Here is an 18,891-nt window from a genome sequence, read left to right as displayed (position 1 = left end):
AATGTGAGCCATTGATTCTAGCACAGAATGAAAGCAATGGCTGAAACAGCAAAGGGCCCATAGAACTAAGAGAAAACGAGACATTCTATTAAAAGATGTGAGGATAGGGGTACAAGCCACAGGAGGTTGGTGGCACCTTAATTGGAGAGAACAGGTTTGTGGTAATGGCTGGAGCAGAATAAGTTGCATGGTATTAAATATATCAAACACATGGTTTTCAGGTGTTTGATGCCATTGCATTTGCTCAATTCCGGCCATTATGAGCCATTCTCTCCTCAGCAGCCTCCTGTGGTACACGTAATGATGTGTTTTAACCCTGGTTTTCTGATATGTAAAATGGCCAATAAGAGGCTTTGACGCCATCAGCCACCATATTGGCACTCCACAGAAGGGGCAGTCCTCCATAGGAATGAATGGAATTCTACAGTATTGCAATAAAATGTTTCAAGGACAAAAGTGTTTCTTTGTTGCAGTGGGGACACTGATATTTTTTTTTTTTTTACAAATGTTATATGTATTGGGTACACAGCATGATCCATGCAGCTTAAGCATCAGAAATTCATAAATAGTATAATAGTAACCCATAAAAAAATATTGAAACCCCTCTGATGTATGTCTCCATTCCCTTTTAATCCCAACCCAGTGAAGAGGTTATCAATACAAATACTGTATGGTTCCACTATCATTTCAGTCATGTAATAGTCTAAAACCAAAAGAAACCATAGTCTAACACTGCCTGAAAAACGTTTTAAAAAATTGAGATGACAAAACAATTTCTTTATCAATTTTATTAAAAGTTAATTACATTGTTGGCTTTTTTGTTTGTTTGGTCTTCCAGTCAGTCAGCAAGCTCCAGATCAGTATGATGCCCCAAACAAGGATCCCCTCTGCTGGCCAGTCAGTGGTACTGTCTGCCATAGATATAGAACATGGTATACCCAAAGACAGTACAGTATTTTATATCTTGATATAGTTGCGCAACAGTCGGTTTTGTTGCTATACAACCAACCCTTCTATGCGGTCTGCCCTCCTGTCTCCATGACGACACAGAGGGCAAGGGTAGGGCCGGTTCATCCCATGTGGACCAGAGGGGTGACCTCTCACACCAACCAGAACCTGCACTTTATTTCAAATGACCTTGGAAATAACTGACAAATACATAGACAGTCACACTAATAACTTCATATCTTCCTGGAGAGTGCCAGTGCTAAGTGATTCTCAGTACTAGCCTTTTAGACTGCTTCTCACTGCATTCCCTTACAGCCAAGTAGCTTAATATTGACCCCATAAATTAGGCCCACAAAATAAAATAGTAAAATGTTCCGACAACATATCACAGTTAAATAAACCAATCATTCAACCAGTTAGTCAGTGGATTATTATTCAACCAGCACTCAGAATCTGCTCCCATATGTCAGTGACCCAGAAATGTATTTCAGAGGAAGACAAACGTAAAAAATAAAAATTTTAAATAGACCAGAAAACAGTGAAACTAGACCAGATGTCCATGGTGACATACCTGGACTGCAGTCTGTTCTGTTATGAGCCAAAAGAGAGAAGACCCCCCAGTATCTGAAATATGAGATGGGCAGATGTATGCCAGGGCAGCAACTGGCATGTTGACACCTGAGAAACTAGAGACAGGTGAAGAGAAAGAACAGAGTGGAAGTCACTGTATTCAATCCTGGTAACCATTCCTTATAAAATCATCTCCCCACTAAAACGTTATCCTTTAGGAGGCACAGTCAGCTGTCCTCCAGGCCAATACTGTGGCTGGGAAAGATCAGTGGGGAGGAGAATAAGGGAGAGGGGGGGGAATGTGGAGGCTGTCAAAGCTCATCCTTCTCCATCTGCTGGAACGCCTCTAAGTCCTCCCGCCAATCAGCCATCATGGCCTTCACGGATTTGCTGCTAGAGTCCTTGTCAACAGCAGGCTCCTCCTCTGGCTCAGGGTTACTCTTAATGGCAGGTCCCACATCCTCCTCAGGAGTCACATCCTCATTGTCAGGAGCCAATTCGGGAGCCGATTCGTCCAGCTCCACAGTGCTCACGTGTGACCGGTCAAGAGTTGCGGAGGTGGTTGAAGTTTGGTCCTCCTCCTGAGCGTCCCCACCTGAGGAAGGAGAAAGGGGTGAGCTCAGTTCATTTTCAGATCACATTCCACCACAATAAATAAACTGTAACCTGCACAATCATCCATATAGGTTCCGAGTATCCATCCATGTCCTACTCACCATGTACAGTGGGGCAAAAAAGTATTTAGTCAGCCACCAATTGTGCAAGTTCTCCCACTTAAAAAGATGAGAGGCCTGTAATTTTCATCATAGGTACACTTCAACTATGACAGACAAAATGAGAATAAAAAAAATCCAGAAAATCACATTGTAGGATTTTTAATGAATTTATTTGCAAATTATGGTGGAAAATAAGTATTTGGTCAATAACAAAAAGTTTCTCAATACTTTGTTATATACACTTTGTTGGCAATGACAGAGGTCAAACGTTTTCTGGGAGTCTTCACAAGGTTTTCACACACTGTTGCTGGTATTTTGGCCCATTCCTCCATGCAGATGTCCTCTAGAGCAGTGGTGTTTTGGGGCTGTTGCTGGGCAACACGGACTTTCAACTCCCTCCAAAGATTTTCTATGGGGTTGAGATCTGGAGACTGGCTAGGCCACTCCAGGACCTTGAAATGCTTCTTACAAAGCCACTCCTTCGTTGCCTGGGCGGTGTGTTTGGGATCATTGTCATGCTGAAAGATCCAGCCACGTTTCATCTTCAATGCCCTTGCTGATGGAAGGAGGTTTCACTCAAAATCTCACAATACATGGCCCCATTCATTCTTTCCTTTACACGGATCAGTCGTCCTGGTCCCTTTGCAGAAAAACAGCCCCAAAGCATGATGTTTCCACCCCATGCTTCACAGTAGGGATGGTGTTCTTTGGATGCAACTCAGCATTCTTTGTCCTCCAAACACGACGAGTTGAGTTTTTACCAAAAAGTTATATTTTTGGTTTCATCTGACATTCTCCCAATCTTCTTCTGGATCATCCAAATGCTCTCTGGCAAACTTCAGACGGGCCTGGACATGTACTGGCTTAAGCAGGGGGACACGTCTGGCACTGCAGGATTTGAGTCCCTGGCGGCGTAGTGTGTTACTGATGGTAGGCTTTGTTACTTTGGTCCCAGCTCTCTGCAGGTCATTCACTAGGTCCCCCCGTGTGGTTCTGGGATTTTTGCTCACCGTTCTTGTGATCATTTTGACCCCACGGGGTGAGATCTTGCGTGGAGCCCTAGATCGGGGGAGATTATCAGTGGTCTTGTATGTCTTCCATTTCCTAATAATTTCTCCCACAGTTGATTTCTTCAAACCAAGCTGCTTACCTATTGCAGATTCAGTCTTCCCAGCCTGGTGCAGGTCTACAATTTTGTTTCTGGTGTCCTTTGACAGCTCTTTGGTCTTGGCCATAGTGGAGTTTGGAGTGTGATTGTTTGAGGTTGTGGACAGGTGTCTTTTATACTGATAACAAGTTCAAACAGGTGCCATTAATACAGGTAATGAGTAGAGGACAGAGGAGCCTCTTAAAGAAGAAGTTACAGGTCTGTGAGAGCCAGAAATCTTGCTTGTTTGTAGGTGACCAAATACTTATTTTCCACCATCATTTGCAAATAAATTCATTTAAAAAAATCCTACAAATGTGATTTTCTGGATTTGTTTTTCCATTTTGTCTGTCAAAGTGTAGCTGTGATGAAAATTACAGGCCTCTCTCATCTTTTTAAGTGGGCGCACTTGCACAATTGGTGGCTGACTAAATACTTTTTTGTCCTACTGTATGTGCACTACCAGTCAAAATTTTGGACATATCTACTCATTCAAGGGTTTTCTTTATTTTTACTATGTTCTACATTATAGAATAATAGTGAAGACATCAAAACTATGAAATAACACATGGAATCATGTAGTAGACAATGAAATAAAAATATATTTTAAAAGTAAAAATTCAAGGGTTCAGCTCATACATCTGAGCTCTCTTTTTTGCAGGTGCATGGTAACAGTTGAATAAGAGAAAAAAAAGAAACCCGCACACCGCTCTTTAATAAGCTTTACGTATCGGACACAGACTTCGTCAGTGCTTTTGTGCGTTTTTTCAAATTAGCACCCAAATAGCCCCACCCACATCCATTGGGGCGGCAGGGTAGCCTTGTGGTTAGAGCGTTGGAATAGTAACCGGAAGGTTGAGAGTTCAAACCCCCTAGCTGACAAGGTACAAATCTGTCGTTCTGCCCCTGAACAGGCAGTTAACCCACTGTTCCTAGGCCGTCATTGAAAATAAGAATTTGTTCTTAACTGACTTGCCTGGTTAAATAAAGGTAAAATAAAAAAATAAAAAAAATTCCATGCATCGAATGGGGTTGAGTGGAGGGAAAATACACACACACACACACACACACACACACACACATATATATACAGTGCCTTGCGAAAGTATTCGGCCCCCTTGAACTTTGCGACCTTTTGCAAAGTTCAAGGGGGCCGAATACTTTCGCAAGGCACTGTATATATATATATATATATATATATATATATATATATAAATAAAATGCACATTGTTATATTTGGTAGCACTTATTTGTTTTCCCTCGACTCAAACCCCATTTGATCCATGGAAAAGATGTGGGTCGAGCTGTCTACATAAGGGTGTTAATTTAAAACACACAAAAGCTCTGACGAAGGCCATGTGGATGAAACATAAGCTTATTAAAGAACAGTGACACTATCAAGAGCGCTGTGCAGTTTCTTCCTTTTTCTCAGATTCTTCAAATTAGCCACCCTTTGCCTTGACAGCTTTACACACTCTTGGCATTCTCTCAACCAGCTTCACCTCGAATGCTTTTACAACAGTCTTGAAGATGTTCCCACATATGATGAGCACTTGTCTGCTTTGCCTTTGCGCTGCGGTCCAATTCATCCCAAACCATCTAAATTGAGGTCAGGTGATTGTGCAGGCCAGGTCATCTGACGCAGCACTCCATCACTCTCCTCCTAGGTCTAATAACCCTTACACAGCCTGGAGGTGTGTTGGGTCATTGTCCTGTTGAAAAACAAATGATAGTGGGACTAAGCGCAAACCAGATGGGATGGCATATCGCTGCAGAATGCTGTGGTAGCCATGCTGGTTAAGTGTGCCATGAATTCTAAATAAATCACTGACAGTGTCACCAGCACTGTCAGCACCCCCACACCATCACACCTCCTCCATGCTTCACGGTGGGAACTAAACATGCAGAGATCATTCGTTCACCTACTCTGCGTCACAAAGACACGGCAGTTGGACCCAAAAAATCTCACATTTTTGCTCATCAGACCAAAGGACAGAATTCCACAAGTCTAATGTCCATTGTTTGTGTTTCTTGGCCCAAGCAAATCTGTTCTTCTTGTTGGTGTCCTTTAGTAGTGGTTTCTTTGCAGCAATTCGACCATGGAGGCTGTCTGTTATTTGAACTCTGAAGCATCTGAGGTGCAGTTAACTCAAATGAATTTATCATCTGCAGCAGAGGTAACTCTGGGTCTTCCTTTCCTGTGGCGGTCTTCATGAGGGCCAGTTTCATCATAGCGCTTGATGGCTTTTGCGACTGCACTTGAAGTCCTTGAAATTTTCCACATTGACTGACCTTCATGTCTCAAAGTAATGATGACTGTCATTTGTCTTTGCTTATTTGAGCTGTTCTTGCCATAAAATGGACTATCTTCTGTATACCACCTACCATGTCACAACACAACTGAATGGCTCAAATGCATTAAGGAGGAAAGAAATTTCACAAATTCACTTTTAACAAGCCACATCTGTTAATTTAAATGCATTCCAGGTGACTACCTCATGAAGCTGGTTGAGAAAATGCCAAGAGTATGCAAAGCTGTCAAGGCAAAGAGAGGCTACTTTGAAGACTCAAATATATTTTTCTTTGTTTAAATTTTTTTTGTTTACAAGATGATTCCACGTATTTCATAGTTTTGATATCTTCACAATTATTCTACAATGTAGAAGTACGTACAAATAAAGAAAAACCTTGGAATGAGTAGGTGTGTCCAAACCTTTGACTGGTACTGTATATCTAACACAAGCACCCACACCGGTCATTCCCAGACAGAAATAGAACAGTGTTGCAGTTCACAAGAGGCAGCGAACTATAAACAGCACGGTACTGATGAGTCATGTGCAGTACAGACCAACAGTACCATGCTCTTGATGAGTTCTGAGATGGCCAGCTATTTACACAAGACTAACCTGCACTGAGCTGCTCTACCACACACACAAAATAATGGAGGAGAGGGGAAAGAGGGCGATACTTACTGCTCTCCAGCAGGATGCCAGGGAGAGGTTTACCTTTGAATATGGAGGCTGCTCATCCAAAGGGTGAAAGGAAAGAAAGAGAGCAGAGGAAAGTTACTGTTACAGTCCACTACAGGGAAGGAGAGGAGAAGGAAGACAAATGGAAAAGGAGCTATATCCTATATCACACAGGGTGCTCACCATCACCTATCTCCACCAAGCTGCTACTGTAAAGTGGCCACAGGCCCACTATTTGGAGTCACCACTGAACCCTGAAATACTGGCCATTTTGAAATCGTCACAGAATCAAATCTGGTCTCTAATGAGCTGAAATAAGGACCCATGTTCTGAACATGCCTCCAGTCAGTAGCACCCTCCTGTTCTGTCCAGTGGATCTCACCTCGGTCTCTGGCCTTGTCGCTCAGCAGCACCTCCACCTCCCTGTACTCCTTAAGAGCCTCCAACAGGATGTTTCCCTCCTTGTAGAACAGGAAGAGCAGGGGCAAGGTGACGTCGTCCGTGTTGCGTCCATCGCCGGCCATCTGGAAGAGGGGAGCTGTGTCACTGCTGCTGCCCTCGTTGTCATCTGTTGGGGAGAAAGAGGGGGTAGTTAGCAGGGTAAAAGAGGACCCTATAAATGGTAATACATCAGTTTATTAAAAAGGTTATATACACAATGAAAGTGTTATGAACATGTATAAATGTCAGAAGTATGATGAGAGTTAATGAAGCCTTCTTGAAGTAGATTAATTGGTTTAAATTAAGATCCTGTGTTAGTTGGTCTCCTCACCGATGACGATGCCTCCGATGGCCCCAGCCTTCATGATGTGTCTTGCCTTCTCAGCGAACATACACTGCCCCCGTTGCAACAAAGCGATGCGGCCCTGTACAAAGGCAGCGTTGCTCAGCTCCGCACAGCCACTGTAGGGCTCAGCCACTGTCACAAACCCACGCACCTACGGACAGACAAAGAGAGTACATGTTCAAACGTCAATAGGAACGCTGAGAATAGAGAACGTCTGGTGCCTAGGGGCAGTATAAACAAACAAGCAGACAGGCGCCCATCCATTGGAAATTGGCACACTGAAACACACTCACCCCAGTGATGCTCTTGGAAAGGTCTGTGCCAAACTGTGCTGGGCCAGCGGTCAGCACCACTCTGCCGAAGAAGGGGTGGGAGATGATCTGTACGGCGCGCGGCGGGAGCTGCTCCTTCTGCTGCTGGCTGGACAGCTCCATCATCTCCTGCATGAAGCGCATCCCGTCCTCTGCTGCCACAGCACTGACCGCCTAGAGTGAGGAAGTAACGGGAGAGAGGGATGGAGATGGAGTTAGAGAGGAGAGGGCAGTAGATGGGGAGAGACTGAATAAGACTCATATGGGGGGGCGTTTGGCAGTTATCTTATGACAACCATTCAAATTGATAGCAAAAACATGTCTCCCGGCTTGTATTGTGCATGATTATTTACCTGTGTAGCGTGTTGGACTAGCTGCACTCTGCCGTCCTTCAGGTGTATAAGGCTGACTCCCATCCTCCTCAACAGCTCCAGGTGATCAGGGTTGTTGGCCATGAAGTCCTGAGCCCTCAGAGGGGGGCGACCCATCCCTGGCTCACTGGACGAGAAGGTAATTAATGTTGGAGGGCATTAATGTTCACATTCAGTATGGTTGTGACAAGAATAATATTCTGCCATATTTCAGAACAAAAAGCACTTAACATGATTCCTCACGTTAGGCATAATGTCCCTTACCGGTGAAGGGCAGGGCGGGGACAGCTCTTGTCCACAGCACTTCTGATTGGATCTCGGAGGTTCCGAGGAAAGGCAGGGTCAGGGAAAAGGAGGCGTGTGTTGGGGCAGGTCCAATCAAAGTTGGAGTCATCCAGCTCTTCCTCTGACTAAGACAGGTGGGAGAGAACAAACATGACCAACTCGATCATCTGAATATTATTAGAAGTAGTATCATTAGAACTATAGTTGGTTACAGCATGTGATTTTACTATACCCACCCAAAGAGATTTGACAGAGGCGGACAGATGAGGCAGAGATGCAGCCTGTACCGTGGAGTTGGCTGGAGGAGAGGGGGCGTGAGGGGCAGTGGACAGGGACAGGGGCAGGAGGTGAGCCTCGGTGGTGAAGATGTAGTCCTCAACATTAAACGGCAGATCTTCCTCCTCTGCAAACAGCAGGAACAGGTACTTGAACATCTCCGCCAGGAAGAAGGAGTCCATTCTGAGAGGAAGCAGGCCAAATTTGGAACAGCAGGGTAGACACAACATAAACCAGTTTGATTTAACTACCTGCCTGGCACACTGTTGCTCAGCCACTTAAACCATCCACCTCTGTTTCCCACCCATCATTAAATGCCAGTCAGACCCTCCCCGTCCCTTGGCTATTCCCCTGGATCTGGGCTCTCACCGGTCCTCGTGGCTCCCGGTGCGAACGTCCTTCATGGCAGCAAAGCCGCAGGGGACCCGGGCAAAGCGGTTCAGGTTGTCCAGCACCGTGCGGCCTACCTCTAGGTAGTAGGGGTCTTTGGTGGCCTAGAGAGGGAACAGTGGGACAAGGGTTAGAAACTGTACAACTGGATTAGGCAATAACGAAGGCCACTGAGATCAAAATGTACAGTGCATTCGGAAAGTATTCAGACCTCTTCACGTTTCCACATTTTGTTACAGCCTTATTCTAAAATGGATTTTTTTAAATTAAAAAATCCTCAACCTACATGAGCCAGTTTCATCATAATCATAATGACAAAGCAAATACATGATTTGAATTTTTTGCAAATGTATTATAAATAAGAAAACGGAAATATCACATTTACTTAAGTATTCAGATCCTTTACTATGTACTTTGTTGAAGCACCTTTGGCAACGATTACAGCCTTGAGTCTTTGGTATGACGCTACAAGCCTGACACACCTGTATTTGGGGAGTTTCTCCCATTCTTCTCTGCAGATCCTCACAAGCTCTATAAGGTTGGCTGGGGAGCGTTGCTGCACAGCTATTTTCAGATCTTTCTGGAGATGTACGATCGGATTCAAGATCAGGATCTGGCTGGGCCACTGAAGAATATTCAGAGAATTGTCCTGAAGCCACTCCCTGCGTTGTCTTGGCTGTGTGCTTCGGGTCATTGTCCTGTTGGAAGTAGTACCTTTGCCTCAGTCGGAGGTTCTGTTCTGGAGCAGTTTTCATCAAGGATCTCTCTGTACTTTGCTCCATTCATCTCTCCCTCAACCCTGACTAGTCTCCCAGTTCCTGACACTGAAAAACATTCCCACGACATGCTGCTGCCACCACCATACTTCAAAATATGGATGGTGCCAGGTTTCCTCCAGACGTGACTCTTGGCATTCAGGCCAAAGAGTTCAATCTTGGTTTCATCAGACCAGAGAATCTTGTTTCTCATGGTCTGAGTCTCCTTTAGGTGCCTTTTGGCAAAACTCCAAGTGGACGGTCATGTGCCTTTTACTGAGGAGTGGCGTCTGTCTGGCCATTCTACCATAAGGGCTTAATTGGTAGAGTGCTGCAGAGATGGGAGAACCTTCCAGAATGACAACCATCTCCACAGAGGAACCCTGAAGCTCTGTCAGAGTGACCATCGCGTTCTTGGTCACTGACCAATACCTTTCTCCCATGATTGCTCAGTTTGGCTGGGTGGCCAGCTCTAGGAAGTGTCTTGGTGGTTCCAAACTTCTTCCATTTAAGAATGGGAAACGGAAAGCGGGATACCTAGTCAGTTGTACAACTGAAGCCCTTCAACTGAAATGTGTCTTCCGAAATTTAACCCATCCCCTCTGAATCAGAGAGGTGTGGGGGGCTGCCTTAAATCGACATACATTTCTCAGGGGCAGAAGAACATTTTTTTACCTTGTCAGCTTGGTTATTCGATCCAGCAACCTTCGATGGAGGCCACTGTGTTCTTGGGGACCTTCAATGTTGCAGAAATGTTTTGATAAACTTCCCCAGATCTGTGCTTCGACACAATCCCGTCTCAGAACTCTACGGACAATTCCTTTGACTTCATGGCCTGGTGTTTGCTCTGACATGCACTGTCAACTGTGGGACCTTATATAGACAAGTAGGTGCCTTTCCAAATAATGTCCAATCAATTGAATTTACCGCAGGTTGACTCCTATCAAGTTGAAGAAACCTCGCAAGGGCGATCATTGGAAACAGGGCGATCATTGGAAACAGGGCGATCATTGGAAACAGGGCGATCATTGGAAACAGGGCGATCATTGGAAACAGGGCGATCATTGGAAACAGGGCGATCATTGGAAACAGGGCGATCATTGGAAACAGGGCGATCATTGGAAACAGGGCGATCATTGGAAACAGGGCGATCATTGGAAACAGGGCGATCATTGGAAACAGGGTGCACCTGAGCTCAATTGAGTCTCATAGCAAAGGGTCTGAATAGTTATATAAATAAGCATAGTTGTTTTTTTCAATACACTTGCAAAAAATGTCTAAAAACCTGTTTTCGCATTATCATTGTGGGGTATGGTGTGAAGATTGACGAGGATGAAAAAATATATATATTTTTAAATCCATTTTAGATTAAGGCTGTAACATCACAAAATGTGGAAAAAGTCATGGGGTCTGAAAATTCTGACTACTGTACGTTCATGGATCTATGTCAACATCTAGACTGCATGTCTGCATAGTTCTTACCTTGTACAGGAAATAGGTGCTCTCTGCAAACTCAGGTCTAAGTGGATGCTGAGCCCAGTGTACCCTGAAATCAGTGGTGAACGCCTAGGGAACAAAGAGGGGTGTTAAAGGCTACAGCCTGAGTGAGAGAAAAAGGAGGGAGAGGAAGCAAAAAAAAAATTGAGCTAACCTCTGGGAGGAAGTTGTGTTTCTTGGTGACTTGATACAGCATCTCATGGGTCTCAATGGCCGGCCGGATATCTCCCTTCAACACCTGGGGGATTCATTAACAAGGTTAGGAGGAAAATACATGTTTACATTTGTCTCCATAATCTCAGCAATATCTTTATGTACTAAAACCCCTGCTTAGGCAGCTGGTCTGTTAGTGACGCCAGGCTGAGTGTCTCACCTGCAGACCAGGGAAGAAGGCCAGGAGGGAGTCCATCCAGGTGCGAGCAGGCAGCAGAGGCTTGTGGATGTGAACATCCAGCAGGAGAGGAGGCTGGCTGATGTACTTCATTATAGACGCATAGTGCTGGAAACAAATCATGAGAAAATATGACAAGCTGAGGATGAGAATGGAGCATACTTTCTGTATATTGAATTCCATCATAATAAAGGCATAATAGCATTCCATGATTTCGGCTGGAGAATGGTTACAGCGTGTGATGTCACTCACAATGTTGAAGCGCTGCAGAAAGAGGTCATCTCCCAGGAGAATGTAGGCTTTCAGCAGGTACTCATAATACGAGTCGATCCCTGCTCCAACTCCGCTGTCTGGAACAATACAACAGTGTACCGTTTCATACCTCAGAAACACGAATGGCCTATTTCTACAAGTACAGAACATCAGCGCCTACCCCCTTGCCCATTCACTTCTACAACATCCAATACACTGTCCTTCGCGGGAAAAATCTATGTAAATCCTCCTTTATCATACTAGTTAAGGCCTGGGACGGGTTCTCTCCCTCACCCCTGCGGACCCACTCTCCTGAGTGGATGTTGATGGTTGTTCCCACTAGGTTGCTGTTCCTCTGTCTCTTCTCCCACAGGAAGTTTAGGGCTCTCCGTGCATGGACCTGTGTTTGATGAAATTAATTGTCAAATTATTATTTTTAAAATCTATTTAGCAAAATATTTAATGCAAACTTAGGCATGCATGGATAAAAACAACATAACACAGGTGGTCCTGGGACTCAAAACCCACTATCCTGGAGTGGCAAGAGCCATGCTCTACCAACTGAACTACAGAAGATCATGAATCAATATAATTCAGACACACTGGGATCTCCGAGAGTCAACAAGCTGGACTAACCCTTTAAGGTCTAGTACCGCTGCAGTCTAGTCATGCATCAGCCGTGATCTGAACACACATTTTAAAGTAAAAGAGACAAATGTCTTATACCTCAAACACAGGGTCCCCAGTGAAGCGACTCAAGGCAGCGAACTCCAGAATAATGGTACCAGCACAAGCTGTGCAGGTGTCCGTCTCTGTGCCCGTCCGAGACTCAGGACCCCTGACACCATGCTTCAAGTTTACCTGTTGAGTGGAATTATAAGGCTCAATATAGATGTCATAGACTGAAATACACCGCTGTGTTCCAAGTCATTGTCCACGTGAACTACACAGCCATAGAAAACTCTGCCTCTGAAAACTATGGCAGCTGCAAGCAGAGCACTGAAGCAGAAAATTAAATGATGCAGTCATAATCTGAGAGGGCTGCTGTACTCTTACCCGCTAGCCGACGGCATCCTTTTAGCTAATGTGCTTCCCAAAAGTTGCCCTCTAACCTTATGGGTGTATGTACATGCTTGTGTGGGTGTGTGCGTGTGACATATTATGGTAAAAACACAACAGCCGAGACCTTATGTTAAGTCTATGTATAGGCTGCATGTATAGTCAGAGCTCACCCTGGGGTAAGGCAGGCCACTGCTGGTGTTGAAGGCAGGCAGGAGTCTGAGACCCAGGTCTTTGGCCATGTGGAGCAGCTCATCCTGGTACCACTGCATGTAATGCCCTGCATCCTTCAGCATCACAGCCATGGAGTGGCCCCCTAGCAGCCCCCTGAAAACATAAGGAAAGTCAAAATAGTCACAAACACACGCAAGCACACATGATGTCCAGCCAGTCAACTGGCTTTTGTTTTTTCTTACCCCAGCACACGGATGTTGGTCTCAAAGACAGACACCACAACGTCATTGTCGAGTCGCACATCTTTCAGCACTCTCCTCACTGCTGCTTCAAACTCTGCTGTCTTGTTTAAGAGCTGGAAGTAAATACAGGAGGAAATCAATTAAAATCAAAGCATCCCTAAAAACAGAGACTGAACAAAACCAACAAGGCAGCTTACTGGTCGGTGATACAAACTAAAGAGATTTTACTCACCACTAGAGTGTCCAGGGTGTCGATGAGGGTGAGAGAGAACCTTAAAAACACACGGAGACAATTCAATCAAATCACTGTCCCTTATGGCGAGAAGATATCATAAGAGACTCAAGAGTATTCCAGTGCCAACAGGACTGTTTCTCCCGTTACCACATCCTACTCAGGCCTGAAGGCAGGCAGGCAGACAGGCCCTTACATCCCCAGTGCGTCATCCACGTCTCCCCGACTGGGCTCCAGCCCACGCACCCTCCCCCGACACGTCAGAGGCATCAGCTCATCTGCTGGGTACGCATGGTCCTGGAGAACACAACCAATAAGGATCAATAGTGGTGTGTAAATGTTGAACATATGTCAGACAATACTTGACATACAGTAGGCATAAATAAGGTTCAAGTAGTTTCCTTGCAAAACACTCTACCACACCAAAAGCAATACATTCATATCTGTTCCTGGCAAATAAAGCAGAAATGTAAAACACTTGCCAAGCACTCATTTAATCTGAAAGGACCCATGAGCACCAACATGAGAAGCTCATAGGAGCATGTCAATGGAAAGCTAAGAGTCTATATAGGCATACAGTGCATTCGGACAGTATTCAGACCCCTTTACTTTTTCCACATTTTGTTATGTTACAGCCTTATTCTAAAATGGTTGAAATTCTTTTTCCTCATCTACACACAATACCCCATAATAACAAAGCAAAATCAAATTGAGAAATTTTTGCAATTTTTTTAAATACAAACAGAAATCTCACATTTACATAAGTATTCAGACCCTTTACTCAGTACTTCCGATCAGGTTCAAGTCCGGGCTCTGGCTGGGCCACTCAAGGACATTCAGAGACTTGTCCTAAAGCCACTCCTGTGTTGTCTTAGCTGTGTGCTTAGGGTCATTGTCCTGTTGGAAGGTTAACCTTTTCCCCCAGTCTGAGGTCCTGAGCAGGTTTTCAGCAAGGATCTCTTTACTTTGCTCGATCCTGACTAGTCTCCCAGTCCCTGCCAACGAAAAACATCCCCACAGCAGGATGCTACCACCATGCTTCACCGTAGGGATGGTGCCAGGTTTCCTCCAGACATCACACCTCGCTTTCAGACCAAATAGTTCAATCTTGGTTTCATCAGACCAGAGAATCTTGTTTCTCACGGTCCGAGAGTCTTTTGGCAAACTCCAAGCGGGCAGTCATGTGCCTTTTACTGAGGAGTGGCTTCCGTCTGGCCACTACCATAAAGGCCTGATTGGTGGTGTGCTGCAGAGATGGTTGTCCTTCTGGATGGTTCTCCCATCTCTACAAAGGTACTCTAGAGTGCTGTCAGAGTAACCATCAGGTTCTTGGTGACCTCCCTGACCAAGGCACTTCTCCCCCGATTGCTCAGTTTGGCCGGGCGGCCAGCTCTAGGTAGAATCTTGGTGGTTCCAAACTTCTTCCATTTAAGAATGATGGAGGTCACGGTGTTCTTGGGGACCTTCAATGTTGCAGCAATGTTTTGGTACCTTTCCCCACATCTGTGCCTCCACACAATCCAGTCTCGGAGCTCTACGGACAATTTCTTCGACCTCATTGCATGTCAGAGCAAAAACCAAGCCCTGTCAACTGTGGGACCTTATATAGACAGGTGTGTGCCTTTCCAAATCATGTCTAATCAATTGAATTTACCACAGGTTGACTCCAATCAAGTTGTAGAAACATCAAGGATGATCAATGGAAACAGGATGCACCGGAGCGCAATTTCAAGTCCCATAGCAAAGGGTCTGAATACTTATGTAAATAAGGTATTTTATTTATAATACATTTGCAAAGATCTCTAAAAATCTGTTTTCGCTTTTGTCATTATGGGATATTGAGTGTAGATTGATGAGGGCAAAAACTATTGAATCCATTTTAGAATAAGGCTGTTTCGTAACAAAATGTGGGAAAAGTAATGGGGTCTGAATACTTTATATATATTTTTAAACCATTTTTCCATTTTAAAATGTAGGAATAAGCAAAGGCTTTGATGTTTGGTCAAACAGATGGAAAAGAGGTCTTAGAAAACATCTACCAGAAAAAGTCTTAGTCTTCACACCCCTTGACTTTTTCCACATTTCATTGGGTAACAGTCTGAATTAAAAATGGATTAAATTGAGATTATTTGTCACTGGCCTACACACACACACAATACCCCAATAATGTCAAAGTGGAATTATGTTTTTAGACATATTTGTATTAATTGGTAAAAGTTTAGCTGAAATGATTCAATAAGTATTTAACCCCTTTGTTAATGCGAGCTTAAGTCATTTCAGGAGCTAACAAGTCACATACTGTAATACATTTCATGGACTCATTCTGTGTGCAATCGTGTTCAACAGGATTTTTGAATGACTACCTCATCTCTGTACACCACACATACAGATCAATTTAAGGTCCCTCAGTTGAGCAGTGATTTTCACACACAGATTCAACCACAGGGAGGTTTTCCAAAGCCTTGCAAAGAAGGCCACCCATTGGTTGATGGGTCAAAATGTAAAACGCAGACATTGAATATCCCTCTGAGAAAGGTTAAGTTATTAATTACACATTGGATGGTGTATCAATACACCCAGTCACTACAAAGATAAAGGCATCCTTCCTAACTTGGTTGCAGGAGAGGAAGGAAACCGCTCAGGGATTTCAACACGAGGCCAATGGTGACTTTAAAACAGTTACAGTTTAATGGCTGTGATAGGAGAAAACTGAGGATGGATCAACAACATGTAGTTACTCCACAATACTAACCTAAATCGCTGAGTGAAAAGAAAGAAGCCTGTAAAGAATAAAAATATTCCAAAACATGCATCCTGTTTGCAATAAAGTAAAACTGCAAAGAAATGTGGCAAAGAAATTAACTTTATGTGCTGAATACAAAGCGTTATGTTTAGGGCAAATCCTACATCACAGAGTACCACTCTTCATATTTTCCAGCATGGTGGTGGCTGCATCAAGTTATGGGTATGCTTGTTGTCGGCAAGGACTAGAGTTTTTTTTATTACTAAAGGAAACGGAATGGAGCTAAGCACAGGCAAAATCCTAGAGGAAAACCTGGTTCAGTCTGCTTTCCAACAGTGACACTGTGAGAAAATGTAACTTTCAGCAGGACAATAACCTAAAACACAAATCAAATATACACTGGAGTTGTTAACCAACATGACAGTGAATGTTCCGGAGTGGCCTACTTACAGTTGACTTAGATTGGCTTGAAAAGCTATGGCAAGATTTGAAAATGGCTGTCTAGCATTTTTCTTCCAATTTGAGGGTCTGACCCGGTACTAGATGGATGTACCTAATAAACTGTCCACTGAGTGTATATTTATATTCAGGACTCTGGTCCGGAAGCTAATTTCCAGAAATTCTATACATTCTTCCATAGGGTTTTGTACTGTGTAATTAAATACTGTTTGTAAACAGATCATTCTAATATTGCTACTACTGTACATTGCATTTTAGTTACACTGTTTATACACTGCATATTCATTTATATACTAGAATCTTAACATAGCTCACTAATATAGCTACTGCTGTACATACCATTCTTAGTATATCTTGTGTAAATACGTATAGATTGCATTTGGATGTGTTACAGTGCTATTTGGGTTGTTAATTTATTTATTTAGTTCCGACATTTCTTGATTTCTTGTTGTGGTTTTTGTAATCTTTTTTTAAAATTATTATTATTTGTGTACTTGTTTGATATTTTACTGCATTGTTAGAAACTAGTAACACAAGCATTTCACTGCACCCGCTAGAACATCTGATAAACTATGTATGCGACCATTAAACTTGGATTTGATCTCAGTTATATGAATGGGGCAGGTGCGGTGACGAGACTTACCATATAATTTGAATAAGCATGGTCAAACATCTCAACCACTTGGTTCCTTGAAGGGAAAGAACAAGTCAGCTTAGCTCATTCTCCTTTATCTGAGGAAGTCAGAACTTGTCATACATCTAGCCCAGAACCAGACCATCATTCTCACTCACCTCAGTTTGAGCTTTTCCTCTCGTGACATAGATTGTCCAAGCCTGCATAAGGTGCTCAGCAATAGCAGCAATGAGAACAATAGGGCCGACATTGTTGCGGGGCGAAACCACAACACTGTCCACATAGCTACAACCTGGCTTTTTCAGTCAAGCGCAACTGTAACCGATCAACACATTAATATTGGCCTAGACACCACAAAACTCTTTGATAAACACAAGCACTCAGATCTCATGTTCACATATTCAGCAGCCTGTCTGCCCAATGATTATTTAATGCTTTCAAACAACACATTGAGGCAGTGCTGTTCATAAGGCCAACAATATTCTTACTAATAAGCTTATTAATGCCCATTTAGACACCATCTTTGACTCACTCCACCTCACCAAAGTCATAATGTACAAATCCCGGTTTATGGCAGTGGTGTGATAAGAGGTTGGACATACAACTGTATCTAAAAAATCAGACTCATAAGTAATATATTTGACAGAATGCAGGAATGCTGTAGTATTATTTAAACTGATATTAGTGATCTGTCATAAAATGCGTCTTAAAATCTAAGACAAAGTTATACCAAGACGTTCGCGCACACTCCTTCCTTGACGCAGTGTCAAATCCCTTAAAACCGCGTTCACCTGTTGGTCACACCTGTTTGCTTTCCGATCACTGACACGCGCGGCACCCGGACCCTACCGTAGCTTGTGACACGTTGGCAACGCTTCAGTCAACACAAAACATTCACATACTGTTAAACCCCGCTGTCTGTGGCGTTTATTAACACATTATTGATTACTGACAGTGTAACATTCTTCAAGTCAATCAAAACAAACTCTCCTTTCCTATTAACGTTACTTGACATCCGTGTCTGGGTAAGCCGACACCATAAACGCTGAGTTACTGCCAGTAATACCGAAGAGGTAAATTCTCGCTTTCAGGTCAACTTAAAACTACAAAATAATTAGCTAATCATGAACTAATTCCGATAACGTAGCTGACTACAAAGTTGTTCCGTTGTTGTCGACAGTAGCCACATAGAGAAGATCTAGCTAATGTTAGCTATAACAAGTAGGATATCCGTAAAGCAAGCTAGACGAGAAAGCTAATTAACCAGAAAGCTAACTTTGTTGGCTGTTATTTCCTCCTTTGACTGTTCCCTTCTTTCGTCCGACAGTTGTGGAGCCTAACGTTACTAGCCAGCTAGCTAGCCAGCTTGTCCGGTAAATGACAGTCCAAAAACAAGCGAAGTAGGAAAGGCGCCGGGTCCATTCCAGCCGTTGAGTTAAGCCCCTCGGGCAGTGTCTTCTGTTCTGCTTGTTATATTTGGCCGTTCTCTGTTGCCTTGAGCCTGAACCCTTAGCCGCCAACTAGACCTGAAATAAAAGCAAAGGTGCTGTTAAGATAAACGTCAACAACATCCGCATCCGGTTAGGATGTAGGTCCCTCAGCCCCTTCCAACACCTAAATGTTGTAGTTTTGTCATGCAATACTATTAAATGTACATTTATTCAGTCAGTCGTTATACATTTG

At 43.6% G+C, this 18,891-nt stretch overlaps 1 protein-coding gene across 3 annotated transcripts; it reads right to left on the bottom strand.

The window, feature by feature from the left end:
• Positions 1-773: 773 nt before the first annotated feature.
• On the bottom strand, positions 774-18,785 carry edem3 (ER degradation enhancer, mannosidase alpha-like 3). 3 transcript variants are annotated; one of them, XM_020499002.2, is made up of 21 exons: positions 17,367-18,785; positions 17,218-17,263; positions 13,569-13,669; positions 13,373-13,412; positions 13,141-13,253; positions 12,898-13,051; positions 12,392-12,526; positions 11,960-12,065; positions 11,666-11,763; positions 11,396-11,521; positions 11,177-11,260; positions 11,008-11,091; positions 8,750-8,874; positions 8,341-8,563; positions 8,084-8,229; positions 7,802-7,946; positions 7,431-7,622; positions 7,123-7,288; positions 6,733-6,918; positions 6,354-6,401; positions 774-2,113 (listed from the first exon to the last, which is right to left on the bottom strand). In XM_020499002.2, the coding sequence occupies exons 1-21, from the start codon at positions 17,489-17,491 to the stop codon at positions 1,830-1,832; spliced, it is 2,727 nt and encodes a 908-aa protein (XP_020354591.1). In that variant the 5' UTR covers positions 17,492-18,785; the 3' UTR covers positions 774-1,829. The 3 variants fall into 3 exon arrangements, with proteins under 3 accessions (XP_020354591.1, XP_020354592.1, XP_020354593.1); XM_020499003.2 differs by having other exon boundaries at positions 6,387-6,401; XM_020499004.2 differs by lacking the exon at positions 6,354-6,401 and having other exon boundaries at positions 1,432-2,113; positions 17,367-18,784.
• Between the last annotated feature and the right edge of the window lie 106 nt (positions 18,786-18,891).

Source organism: Oncorhynchus kisutch, linkage group LG13, assembly GCF_002021735.2.
Source record: "Oncorhynchus kisutch isolate 150728-3 linkage group LG13, Okis_V2, whole genome shotgun sequence".
Classification (NCBI taxonomy): Eukaryota; Metazoa; Chordata; class Actinopteri; order Salmoniformes; family Salmonidae; genus Oncorhynchus; species Oncorhynchus kisutch.
Note: the sequence above shows the minus strand (reverse complement) of the source record. Positions and strands in the feature narration are given on the sequence as shown.